The sequence below is a fragment of the Cervus canadensis genome, chromosome 13 (assembly GCF_019320065.1).
Source record: "Cervus canadensis isolate Bull #8, Minnesota chromosome 13, ASM1932006v1, whole genome shotgun sequence".
Classification (NCBI taxonomy): Eukaryota; Metazoa; Chordata; class Mammalia; order Artiodactyla; family Cervidae; genus Cervus; species Cervus canadensis.
This window is the reverse complement of record NC_057398.1, coordinates 35,136,707-35,150,131: the sequence shown is the minus strand read 5'-3', so window position 1 is coordinate 35,150,131 and position 13,425 is coordinate 35,136,707. Positions and strand designations below refer to the sequence as shown.

At 45.2% G+C, this 13,425-nt stretch overlaps 1 protein-coding gene and 1 non-coding gene across 2 annotated transcripts in view; one reads left to right on the top strand and one right to left on the bottom strand.

Moving 5' to 3' along the window:
• Positions 1-2,059: 2,059 nt before the first annotated feature.
• CA6 (carbonic anhydrase 6) overlaps positions 2,060-13,425 on the bottom strand; it is a 31,489-nt gene continuing 20,123 nt past the window's right edge. Inside the window, exons 5-9 of the mRNA XM_043485522.1 lie at positions 13,083-13,175; positions 9,638-9,707; positions 7,749-7,906; positions 5,214-5,337; positions 2,060-2,480 (exon numbers count right to left, since the gene is read on the bottom strand). Of these exons, the coding sequence (XP_043341457.1) occupies positions 2,359-2,480; positions 5,214-5,337; positions 7,749-7,906; positions 9,638-9,707; positions 13,083-13,175 (567 nt within the window). The 3' untranslated portion in view covers positions 2,060-2,358. The remainder of the gene's footprint in view (positions 2,481-5,213; positions 5,338-7,748; positions 7,907-9,637; positions 9,708-13,082; positions 13,176-13,425) is intronic.
• TRNAK-CUU lies at positions 8,170-8,242 on the top strand. The gene has a single exon. It is a non-coding gene; the product is annotated as a tRNA-Lys (tRNA).

The window sequence follows — 13,425 nt, the reverse complement described above, 5'->3', positions numbered from 1 at the left end:
CAAGGGACTTCCAAGAGTCTTCTCCAGCACCACAATTTGAAAGCATCAATTCTTTGGCACTTAGCCTTCTTTGTGATCCAATTTTCACATCTGTTGAGTTCCTGCTTCCCCACTAAGATGCTGTGTTGGAGCACACTATCTGGTCCCAGTTAACTCAACTGGAGATAATCAAACCAGGTCCTCCAGCTGTTTGCTTTCTGAAGCTCCAACAAAATAAGAGACATGTTGTGTTTTAGTTGGGGATCGTGTGTTTGTGGAGAGCAAAAATGCAATCAACCTGTTCAGTCGAGGCCTGTGGCCAAGGGACTTCTAATGGCAGGAAGTACAGCCCAGTCCAGCGTTCACCACCCACCACTCTCAGCCACACTGAACCACCTCTCTGAGATGGGAGGTCCTTCTGTGCTTCTCTCCAGCAGCTTCTCTCTGGACAGCAGCTGTCCCTGGGAGGGCATGGCATCTGCTCCCCCTGTGTGAGGTTCGGGGTTGCCAGGTGCCGTCCTGGGCCCCTCTGCATGGCCTCGGTTGGACGGCAGCTGGGCCTCATGTCAGCTGGGCTCAAGTCGCCAGCTCAGGCCTGAGAGAGGGCATCTGAGTTGCCAGCCTGTCCATTCAGCAGGGGTGGGGGAGGTGGCCCCCCAGGTGACAAGAGGGTAGTTGGGAAGGGCTGGGTATCTATCATCCAGGGGTGATGATGCTTTGAAATTCTAAAAGCAGGACATGGAAGTAAGAGGGACCAGAGCCCAGTGAGTGCAACTCCACGTCTTTCATTGTGTGAAAAATGATGAAGTCCAGGGACTTGCACTGGAATGTTTGTCCCTGATATGCCTGTAACTTACAGAAGAACTCTCAGAGGTCCTTGGGCCTCAGGTTACCAACAGGAAAGATGGGAGAGGTGGAGGGGCTTGCCAAGGTCCCCTGGGCACAGGCCCCGCCATTCTCACAGTGGCCACTGGAGGGCAGCAGCTTCCCTTCAAACACAGCCGGTCCGCTCAGCCCTCTCTAATCCGTCCTTCACCAAAACCTTTGCTTTAGTTAGTCCCTCACAAAATGGCACCGGCACAGAAGGCCTTTGGGGAGATTCTGGCACTCTTGAGAGGAACGTCTACTGAGAGCACCGTGGAACAACTAAGGGGCTGTTTCTAAGGGATGTCTTGTTTTTCAAAACTTCTCTTGAGAACCACGAACTCATGGAAACCAGTTTTGGAATTCTGAAATCGCAGAGCCTGCAAAGGGGGTCCTCCCAGCGCTCCTGGGGGACCCAGGCTTGCCCCTGAAGGGGGCGGGTGGCCAGGTGGCTTTCTTCTCACTGACAGCAGGAGGCTGTTTTTGTGGCTTTTTAAAGAGCCACACTTTCTGCTGTCACTAGGATGCAATGTGCCCTCTGTCCTCCGCATCTCCCTCCCAGGACAAAACTTTTGGATCACAAAGTTGACAGCAATTTAGTTTTAAAAGGCTTCCCAGGTGGTGTAGTGGTAAAGAGTCTGCCTGCCAATGCAGATAGTTTTTAAAATGTTCACAATGACAATCTAGAGAAATAACATTAGCCCCAAATTAATATCACCTGAAACCATTTTACTTTTTTCCCTTGAGTGTTTTTGGCTTTTGTTGTTGTTGTTGTGTTGGTTTTTTTTTTAGTTTCAAGAACACTGGAGTGGGTTGCCATGCCCTTCTCCAGGGGATCTTCCCAACCCAGGGATTGAACCTGGGTCTCCTGTGTAGCAGGTGAATTCTTCCCTGGTCTGAGACACCAGGGAAGTCAGTTTTTAAGCTAAACTCAGCCAAATTCCTACTCTGCATTGTTGTAATAGTGAAAAGTTGGAAGCATAAATTAACAATAATAATACAAACAAACAATAGTACTTACAGTTTTCATAAAAGTTATAAAAATATCAGTTGTTGATTGGAAACTTTCATTTTTAACCTTTCAATAATGTCGGTGGGAACTTTTGAAAAAAGCTGGAAATCCCTCCCACCTTCATTTCTACCCCATCACCTGGGTCCCTCCCGATAGAGCAAAGAAACAATATTTGAAATGGCACAAAGGAATAGAAAAGATAAGTTTTTAAATAACAAATTTCCAAAGTTATTTTATTTCATCTAAATGCTATCAGGATTTCAGGTTGATTTCTAATTAAGACAAATTATTGTATGTGATTCGAGAGGAGGGTAGTTAAATTTCTATTCCAGTCAATTCCCATTGGTATCTTCTCGCTCAAACCCTTATGCATTTAAGCCATCTCACTTCCGTTCATGGATGATGGCTTCTCCTGTTTTAATCGTAAATTAAGCAGCTGCCTTGGTAGACGTGGTATGATCTGGACACCCAGGGCTTCTTGGACAGAAGGCAGGGCTCACTCTTCAGTGCCAATACCCTTGTCTTTTTCTCTTTGTTAACTGCTGTTCAATAAATCTTCTCAGGTACTCAAGGTTTTTGTCAATGTTGTTTAGATAAAAGTGGAGTTTGGAGCCTGAAGTATGTTCTATAAAAAGAAGAGTTAATAGGAAAAAGTCAGATCCTTGAAGAGATTCATGAAAACAGGGGACACAGGACTGCCAGACACCATTCCCTACATGTATACTTAGGAAAAATATTTTTGATTCCTTCATACGCCCGCCATATTCCCATCCCATTGGCTTCAGGCATCCTTGCTATGTCTGAATTTAGGCTTGTAAGCTGCCAGAATCCAAGGGGTGACATGTCAAAGATGGTTCAACTCTTGACCCTTGGTTTCTCATGTGAAGCTCAGTAGCCTTTACCTTAGAAAACACAGGTGTTTTCTAATAAATAAGTTGCAAGAAGGCCGATTTTGCTATTCTCCTGTGTTTATAACTGATCTTTGTTTCTCGGGTCATTCATCTTTGATGAGTTGATCATATTAACCCATCTGGTATGGATTCTATAGAACTATGAAATATCATGTGGATTGTGCAGTTGGGTTGCTACATAGAAGTCTGGGTCTGAGTAAATCTGGAGTGAGATGATGCCTAGTTCTCTGTTCTTTTCTCAGTAAAGGAAGGGCATTGTTCAGATCCCTTGGCTGGGGTTGGGAGGAAGCCCTCTTCCTATCTACTGGGAGTTGGTATGTTGTTGCTATTGTTATCATTGTCATTAGTTGCTAAGTCATGTCTGACTCTTTGTGACCCCATGGACTGTAACCTGCCAGGCTCCTCTGTCCTTGGGATTTTCCGGGCAAGAATACTGGATCAGGGTGCCATTTCCTTCTCCAGGAAGGAAACCCAAACCAGAGATGGAACCTAAGTCTCCTGCATTGGCAGGAGGATTCTTTACTACTGAGCCACCAGGGAAGCCTGGAAGTTGGTGTACTCCTCCTAAAGAGCAAGTCTCAGAAGTGACGGCAAAAATGACATACCTCCAGATGGAACATTCTGGACTAAGAAGTGGTTATTAGAACCTCTGAGATCGCTCATGAGAGTACATTGAAATGACACTCCTGCCCTGCTGCAATGGAAAGAGCATTTGAGAAGTGGCATATGGAGAATGATACAATCTGTGTTTGTTGCAAGAATAGCATAAAATGTTAAACAGGGACCATAGCAAAATTAGAACAAGGAGACAGATCAATGGATCTAAGCTCCCTTTGTTGAGTCTGCTAGATTGGACCTGTTTAGGAGGATGTCATCCTTTAGAAAAAGAAATTGTGACTGCTAACATCCAATACTTTGGCCACCTGATGAAAAGAGCTGACTCACTGGAAAAGACCCTGATGCTGGGAAGGATTGAGGGCAGAAAGAGAAGGTGGAGACAGAGATGAGATGGTTGGATGGCATCACTAACTCAATGGACACAAGTTTGAGCAAGTTCTGGGAGGTGGTGAAGGACAGGGAAGCCTGGCATGCTGCAATCCATGTGGTTGCAAAGAGTTGGACATGACTTAGTGACTGAACAACAACAATATTGTATAAAGTATAATATGGGGAAATTAAAATTATAGTTGGTGTCATTTTTCCTGTTAGTATTGTATGAAAGGAGCAGACTGATACAAGGGAAAATAATAAATGAACCAGGAGAGATGGGGAGAAAACTATAAATGGAGCTTTATTGTGCTGGGGAGTATGTATGGAAATTTTTAACTTTTGCAAGGTACATGTAGAGATAGGGTAATATTGACTGGAGACCAGGTCTATTTATTAGAGAATATAAAGTCATCCATGGAATTTTCCAAGCAAGAATACTGGAGTAGATTACCATTTCCTACTCCAATAAAGTCCTCAGGAATGGTTAATAGGAATATACTGTAAAGACAATGAATTCAGGGAATGTGTGTAGTTCACCACCACTTTACAGAGAATTGGACAAAATAAAATGGGAAATTGCAGAATATTTACATTCCTGTGACCACAGAAATGAGGTAAGTCAAACCAACACAGTTGAAGCCCCACCTCCTGGACTGGAAGGTCCAGGGGAAACTGGACCACTTATACCCTCTTCCAGCGTCCTGGCGTCTGCGGCTTCACCTGTGTGCATGCAGACGCGTCCATCACTTTGTGACCCTATGGACTGTAGCCCACCAGGCTCCTCTGTCCATAGGATTTCCCAGACAAAGATACTGGAGTGGGTTGCCATTTCCTCCTCCAGGGGGTCTTTCTGACCCAGGGATCTGACCTGCATCTTGCGCTTCTCCTGTATTGGTAGGCAGTTTCTTTACCACTGACCCACCTAGGAGGCTCAAAGGCCATTTGGTGGCTAATCCACCCCCAGTTTGATCCGCAAGAAAAGGTAATAAGCAGTATGTGGTCTAGTTAACCCCACCTTGAGGGAATTTATGGGAGGAGTTGAGGATGGGTTTGTAATGCAGACCAAGATAGAAGTGTGGGGGAAATAACTGAGTTGGACATGATGAGGTTAACATGAGCCGACACTCTATGGGAGCATCTTGTGTTACTGATATCTTGCTCCTCCCACTGTCTCTGGCCAATACTAGGTAATATTATGGAGCTGGTTCATTCTCATCACCCCCTCTGTCCTACTCAGTAGTACCACTACCTGGACTGGGAAAATGAGTCATCCTCTTTGTCCAAGCCCCATTCTGATTGGTCCAACTGAGCCCCCTGGTCCACCTGAGCCCCCTGCCGTTCAGATGACTCCCCTTCCCTTACTGTGGCCAGAAGAGATGGGCTTACCCAGAGAAGGAGGGAAACAGGAAATTATCATTGCATAGGGCAAAGAACAAACCAGAGTTGATCCCACTCACCCTGATGAGGGTGAGACACGAAGTTGGCCTCCACCACTCTGTGGTTCAGGGGCTGAGTCGTGCGGTAATCATTCTGGATGGTCTTGTTCTGGTGATTCAACAAGGAATTCTCTAGCTTCTCAACCTGCCAGCAACACGAAAGGAATTAATGAGAGGAGAGGCACTGGGTGACTTTTTTTTTAATTTAGTTAACAGTTGAACCAGCACTTGGATTTATATAACTCTGATAAAGGAGATCTCAAGTCCAGCAGTGGTTCTGGGCACTATGTGCCTTGGCATTCATCCACCCAATCATTCTTCTGACAATATCTTTCAATCTTTTTCTATGGGTATTTAGCCGATAGCAGAGAAGAGAGAAAGAAGTAAACAGAGACATACCAAGTAGCAAGCTCAATTTCTGTTTTTCTGAACATTCCTGTGTTTTTGTCTACATTTTTTTTTTTTAGAGTAAATTCTATTTAATTATTTTTGGCTCTGCTGGGTCTTAACTGCTGCACTCAGGCTTTCTCTAGTTGTGGCCAGTGGGGGCTACACTTTGTCGTGGTGTGAGGGCTTCTCAGCACAGTGGCTTCTCTTGTTGCGGAGCCGAGTCTCTAGGTTCACAGGCTCAGTGGTTGTGGCGCACAGGCTGAGTTGCTCTGAGGCATGTGGGATCCTCCAAATCCAGGGATTGAACCTGTGTTGCCTGCACTGGCAGGCAGATTCTTAACCACTGGACCGCCAGGGAAGTCCCTTGTCCACATTCTTGAGAGACATTTTTGCTGCCGTATGACTCGAGGTAAGCTACTCATTTCTCTCAGGGCTTTGAAAAAGTTGTTGCACTGCTTTTGACTTTCATTGTTGCTGCGTTGAATTAACTCTCAGTCTGACTGTATTTCTTTCATGAAAATATATCTTTTCTCTTTGGCTGATATTTAAATCTCCTCTTTGCTTTGATAGCTTGTGGCTTCACTGTGATGTGTTTAGTGTGGGCTTCTTTTTGTTTTCACTGACTCGTTGGGCTTCCTTAATATATAACATGGTGACTTTCAACCCTCTGGAAAATTGTCAGTCAACATTTCTCAAATTATTCCTCTTCTCTATGCCACCTCTCTTCTCCCACTATAATTTCAACTTGACATTTTTCAGGTCTTTCTGGTATTTTCTCTATACCTCTCTACTTTTTCATATTTCTACCTCTTTTTCTCTTTGTGCTGCATTTCGCATAATTGTCTCAGCTCTGTCTTTCAGCTTACTAATTCTTTCTTGAACTTGTCCTACATGCTATTAAACTCATTTGTTGGATTATTAATTTCAGTGACTATCTTTTCATTTCTAGAAATTAACAATTTACTTTTTTTCAAGTTTATGGTCATTTTTTTTTAAATATTTATTTATTTATTTGGCTGTGTCAAGTCTTAGGTGAGGCATGCAGGATCTTCAGTTATGGTATATGGGATCTAGTTCCCTGACCAGGGGTCGAACCCAGGCCCCCTGTATTGGGAGCTCGGAGCCTTAGCCATTGGACCACCAGGGAAGCCCTACTTGGTCATTTTTACACTTCATTCTTTCCTTGTATTTCAAACTCTTCTGCATATTAAACATATCAAATATGTTTAATTATACATATTATGCATTCTTTATACATATTAAACATACTTTATATTAATTGGCTGATAATTAAACAGTATCTGAAATCTTTGTAGGTCTGATTCTGCTGACACTCACTCATAGTGCCTTTTTCTTGGTATTTTGTGATTTTTTTTTATTTGAGTTCATCTCAGATAATTTTATTTGTAGAAACTCTTCTAGATCTGAATTTAAGGTGCATTATTCATAGATAACTAACGTTGACTTTTGTTAGGTATCTCAGGGCACTTTCAACCTGGTTGACATTGTTTTTATATGTGGATGTAAGAATGAGGGGTCTTTGCACTTTTTCCTGAAATAGGGAAATGGAAATTTTAAAAAGAAAAATATTCGCTTCTGAGGAAGCCAGAAGGTTTGCTTTGCAAACTCAGTAACATTTTTTCTTTTATTTAACTCAACAAATACTTATTATGCACCCATGCTAAGCTCAAGGACAAAAGACGATTGATACAGCTCTTCCCCTCAAAGGGCTACAGACATTTTTAGACGGTAAACGACTAAATCTGAAGCTGACCTTCTTGCATAAAGTCATTTATGAGGTTAGAATGTAGCCCCATAAGGACATGGAGTTTGCACATGTAAACCTGGTAAGAGCGGCACTCAATAAATATTTGCCTTCACTATGCAAATTTTCTCCTGACTTGGATCAGTTTCCAGTTTTTTTTTTTGTTTTTGTTGCATTGCCTATAGATTTCTTGGATTCTCTGATGCCTGTTGGCCCATTTCTGCCATAGCACAGCACTAGTAAGATCACCCATGGTGATACAGATGAAGCATTACAGCCCTGGACATAGAAGACACTATAGGAGCTCAGGTATGGGCATTAGGTAAGATTTAGGGGAACGCTCTTATTGATCAGGTCGTGGAAAGGAGAGACTTGGATATTAAAGCAATCTTGTACATTACCTGTGTCCTAGAGAGCTTGACAGTATCTGCTACCACAAACCAGTGGACGTTCTCTGTGCAGGGAGGAGTGGTGAGTGATCCCAAGTAGCTGTAGTAGTAGCGGAGGTCCCCAGGTAGCATGTCCCGGATGTCAAGGCCCCTCAGAACCGTGCTTTGTCCTAATAGAGGGGACGAGAAGGAATGCTGGGGACCGCTGCTGCCCCTTGGGAGGACAGCTCTGGCTCAGATCTCACCATCTTTAAATCTCCTGATTTAAGCAGAACTTAGAACCTGATCATTGAGAAACATCACCCAGTGTGCTGCTTCCTGGAAAGGGTTAAGAGCAAAGACTTTGGGGAGAAACCCTCTCAAGTACCTCCTCTGGCTGGGTGGCCCTGGCTGGATACTCACCTGTCTATAGAAAGGGGACACTCATGGGAATTCCCTGGTGGTCCAGTGGCTAAGACTCTGTGCTCTTATTGCAGGGGGTCCGGGTTCGATCCCTGGTCAGGGAACTAGATCCCACATGCTGCAACTCAAGATGATGCACGAGGCAGGAATTCTGCTTCTTTCCCTGAGCACTTCTGCATTTTTTTTAATGGCAAAGAGGATATCATTGTGATATATACATAGACAGGCTTGTTTAACCAAGGCTGCGAAGTCTACTAGTGCATAGCCCAATGAACAGGCAAAAAATTTCTAAGTTTTTTTTTTTTTTTCTGGTTACACTGCATGGCATGCAGGATCTTACTTCCCCGAACAGGGATTGAACCCGTGCTCCCTGCAGTGAAAATTGGGAGTCTTAACCACTGGACTGCCACGTTAAGAAGATGAGTGTCTGGCTACCTTCTCCATGAAGTGGGAAGTCAGGCATCCCCTTCAGGGGAGAAGCTGGGGCCAGGGAGGGGGTGCTTCGGGAGAGAGGAGAAAAGGTGATGCAATCATTGTGGAGAGGGGAAAAGAAAATGCCCAGAGGAGTATTTTAGGATTTCTGAGCAGTGTTAGTACTTGTTAATATTTTAGCTAGGAATGAAAGTAATACCAATTAGAAATATCTGTGTTTCTCTCAGGCGCATTCTCTATAGGCTGTTTGGCTACAGGCTCTGAGAAGGTAGAAGTTGGCCTAGGGCTTTACCAGGTGAGTTTGTGGAGGGCTGGAGAGCATTTGCATGGGTGTGTCAGAATGATGGTCCGTGGCATCCAAGCCAGGTAAAGAGAATTGAGAGGCAAGAAGCGTGACTAGTAGTGAAAACATGGAAGCCCATGAACTGGAAGTCAGGAGATTCCTGGAGAGAGTGAGGACTGAGGTCAGGGAACTGGAGTCCAGAATATGGGGCAAAGTGAGATGCCCAGAACCAAGGCTGCAGCAGACGTGGTTACAGCTTAAGGTCAAGAGTTGACCATGCTGCTGCTGCTGCTGCTAAGTTGCTTCAGTCGTGGGAGTGGGCAAATGCTTTGACAAGAACCCTGCCTTCTGGAGGCAGAGAGAAGGGAGACCAGCGCCGTGACTGCATTCACAGACACCATGACAAGAGGCTTCACCCTTGAGACTCTTCTCGACTAGAAACCAAGGAGCTCATCTCTGTCTAAGGACCAGGATCATCATTACCAGCTGGGGCCAGAGGTGAGGGTGACTTAATTGAAAATATCCCTCATTCATGGAACTCTGGCCATTCAGACATTCCAGTAGTGGAAATCGACAGGTAGTTTATGAACGGGTCTCTCAGAGGTGTGCACAGCCTGAGCCAACCACGGGAACTGCTGGAGCCAGTGACCTTGCACGGGGACTGAAGTGTCCCCTGGAAGGCTTCTCTGCCACCCTCCCTACCCATGACTTTCCCGGCCCCCCGGCCCCATCACACTCAGGCTCAGGCCTCCGCCCCGGTGCACCTTCTGGTGGTTTCTCTTACCTGCATACCTGATGTCCTCCAGATGAGAAATGAAGTTGCTGTAGTAAGCATTTTCAGCGTAATCCTTTACCTGCGGGGGAAACGGAGCCATTAACCTGAGGGAGGTGGGGCCTCCCTCTGGCACTCTCCCTTAATTCAGCTGTTCGGTATCCTGGCTGGCTGGGCAGAGCTATGAGGGCAGCGAGGCATCTGGGGAGACAGTCTGGCTGCTCTTTGCACCAACTGCCTTGGCTCACCAGTTTCTTCCAGAAAGACAAGATCTGAAGCATTTTGGCAGCTTCCCTGGAAGAGACCTTCTTGGCAGTATCTAGTGATATCCTCATGCAATGGCCAAAGTCACTGTTAAAATATCCCCAGTGACCTTGTTTTGGGCAATGTCAGCCACAGTCAGATTCACTGTGGGTTTTTTTGTTTTTGCTTTTAGCCACTGCCACACAGCATGCAGAATCTTAGTTCCTTGACCAGGGATCAAGCCCATACCACCTGTAGGGGAAGCGTAGGGTCTTAATTGCTGGACCAACAGGGAGGCCCCCAGATTCATTATGATGAGGGGACTTGGTCTCAAGTGCTCCCTTCTTCATCCTCAGGACTTTTGACTGGATGGACTAGAGCCAGATGTCCAAGGCAGAACTGCTCCAATGCTGACCTCTGACATCCTCTATTTTTTGAATGAGTGTTTACTTGTTAGAAGTCAGAAAAGTTGCTTTTGGTGAAAAAGATCTATGGACAATGGTTCTTTTCAATCAGTGATGCTGATCCATTCTTCCACTGGGTGAAAATTCAGACTTTCTTGGATTTCTTCTTTTTCTAATCTTAAATTTATTTTTTAATTGATGGATAATTGCTTTACAGAATTGTGTTGGTTTCTGCCAAACATCAACATGAGTCATCCATAGGTATACATATGTTCCCTCCCTCTTGACCCTCCTTCCCACCTCCCTCCCCATCCCACCCCTCTAGGTTGTTACAGAGCCTAGGTTTGAGTTCCCTGAGTCATGCAGCAAATTCCCATTGGCTATCTATTTTACTTATGGTAATGTAAGTTTCCATGTTACTCTCTCCCATACATCCCCCCCTCTCCTTCCTCCCAACCCCCTTCCTTGGATTTCTGACTGTTGTTTATCTGTTTTCTAAATGTGTCATCTCTTTCTCTGTTTTTCTAGCTACCTTTCATAAGCAAATACTTTCAGTGTACCATTTAGCAATTTTAAGTTATTGATTGCTCTAGTGACTTCAATGTGCAACTTACATCAGTTTGTGCTAGAGAGCATCCCAGGTGGTGCAGTGGTAAACAATTCACCTGCCAATGCAGGAGACACAAGAAACTTTGGTTCAATCCCCAGGTCAGGAAGATCCCCTGGAGGAGGGCATGGCAACCCATTCTAGTATTCTTGCCTAGAAAATTCCAGTGACAGAGGAGCCTGGAGGGCTACAGTCCATGGGGTCACAAAGAGTTGGACACAACTGAGCATTTTCTCCTAAATACAGATCACATTTTCCTATTTGCATGCTGAACTTTTTCCTCAATTACTAGACGTTTTACATAATATATGGTAGCAAATCTAAATTCTGGTTTTTTAAAAACTGTCCTGTGGGGTTTTTGTTGTTGTTCCCGTAACTCTTCAGTGACTTGCCTGGGCTTTATCTGCAGAATATGTGTCCATAGTAGTGTGTAGCAGCTGATGAGTCTGCTCAGGTCTAAAGTCTTATTTTTATTTTTTTAGCCTAGGACCATCTATGGTCAGCACAATTTTACAGTCACTCAGCGATTTTAGCAGAGGTTGTGCTCAGACCCCAGGAGCCCAAGATGATGGATCTGTGTGTGGGTTGAGGAGCACATTCAAAGGTCGGCCAGTTACCAAGTCAGACTCAGCTTTCACTTTCTATCAGGCCTGGGGAAGTGGACACAAACGCTCTGTGGGTCTCTCACTTTCAGCATCTCCCAGTTGGATTTCTGATTGGTCTGCCCCTTGCCGCTCACCTCAGTTAGGACGTGATAGGACTCCCAGAGCTGCGAGTTTTCCTTTTCTGTCTTTTCTGTTGTTTGCTGCTTTTATCAGCAATGCCCCTCAGGCACGGGTTTTCAGTCTCTACTTCAAATCTAATGAATCCCTGTACCAGGCAGTGAAGCTGCTGGTTTTCCTCTTCACCTGCTCTGATGAAACTACCTTGCTGACCAAGTTGTTGTTGTTCAGTTGCTAAGTTGTGTCCGACTCTTTGCGACCCCAGCGATTGCAGCACTCCGGGCTCCCCTGTCCTTCACCATCTCCCGGAGTCTGCTTATACTCATGTCCATTGAGTCAGTGATGCCATCCAACCATCCTTTCCTCTGTTGTCCCCTTCTCCTCCTGTCTTCAATCTGGCCCAACATCAGGGTCTTTTACAGTGAATCAGTTCTTCCCATCAAGTGGCCAAAGTGTTGGAGCTTCAGCTTCAGCATCAGTCCTTTCAATGAATATTTAGGTTTGATTTCCTTTAGGATTACTTGCTGACCAAGTTAGCAGATGGAAAGAGTGCCAGGCAAGAAAGCCCACAAACTCCCATTGTTCTTACTCAAAATTCTCACCATTTGTCATAAATAAGTGCTTTACCTTGTTATTTGTCTTTGGTCCATTTCCAGAGCACTGATATGCTTGTTTTTGATGTATGTGTGTTTAGTCGTGTCCAGCTCTTTGTGACCGCATGGACTGTAGCCTGCCAGGCTTATCTGGAATTTCCCAGGAATGGAATTTTCCAGGCAAGTATACTAGAGATGGTTGTCATTTCCTTCTCCAGGCAATCTTCCTGACCCAGGGATTGAACCCGTGTTTCTTGTGTCTCCTGAATTGGCAGTTGGTTTCTTTACCAGCTGAACCACCAGGGAAGCTAATATAATACTTGTTTTGGGAGGGGACCGTATTCACTGACCACTTCTTGCTGCCTAGACATAAGTCCCACCCTCCAGACTTTCTGAGGAATGCACAGATGTGGCCTCTGTCTACTGGGCCACAGGCTTCCTTGTGTCCTCACACCAGTTGTCAAGTCAGCCCCTCTGGGATCAGCTCTTCTAACTCAGCTTGTCCAGATCATCCATGAGGTTGGTGACCCAGAAGCACCACAGTAATTGTGAGCAAGGATTGGGGAAAGAGTAGGTCTTTCAGGGACTTCCCTGATGGTCCGGTGGTTAAGACTCCACACTCCCAATGCAGCAGGCCCAGGTTTGATCCCTAATCAGGGAACTAGATCCCACATGTCTCATAGATGCTGCATGCTGCAACAAGGGACAAAGATTCTTCGTGCCACGACTAAGACCAGATAAGTAAACAAATGTTTTTCTTTAAAAGAGTACATCTTTTATCAAGTCAGTGTTTCCAAGAACCGTGAGCTCGGGAGCACATGAGGAGAGACAAGTAGGAAAACCCTTTGTCTACACGTTTATAACTTCGAGTGTGTAGGTTCAGCCTACCTCAACCAGGGCCGCCAGCACAGCCAAACCATCAGGCTCTTTCTGGGCTTCCTCATAGCTGTCGTATTTAGAATTGTAGTGGACGACGTGAATCTGTGGAAGCGAGAAAGGGAGTGAAAGTTGCTCAGTTGTTTCTGACTCTTTGAGACCCCATGGACTACACAGTCCATGGAATTCTCCAGGCCAGAATACTAGTGGGTAGCCTTTCCCTTCTCCAGGGGATCTTCCCAACCCAGGGATCGAACCCAAGTCTCCCACATTACAGGCGGATTCTTTACCATCTGAACCACCAGGGAATCCCCAGAATACTGGAGTGGGTAGCCTATCCCTTCTCCAGTGGATC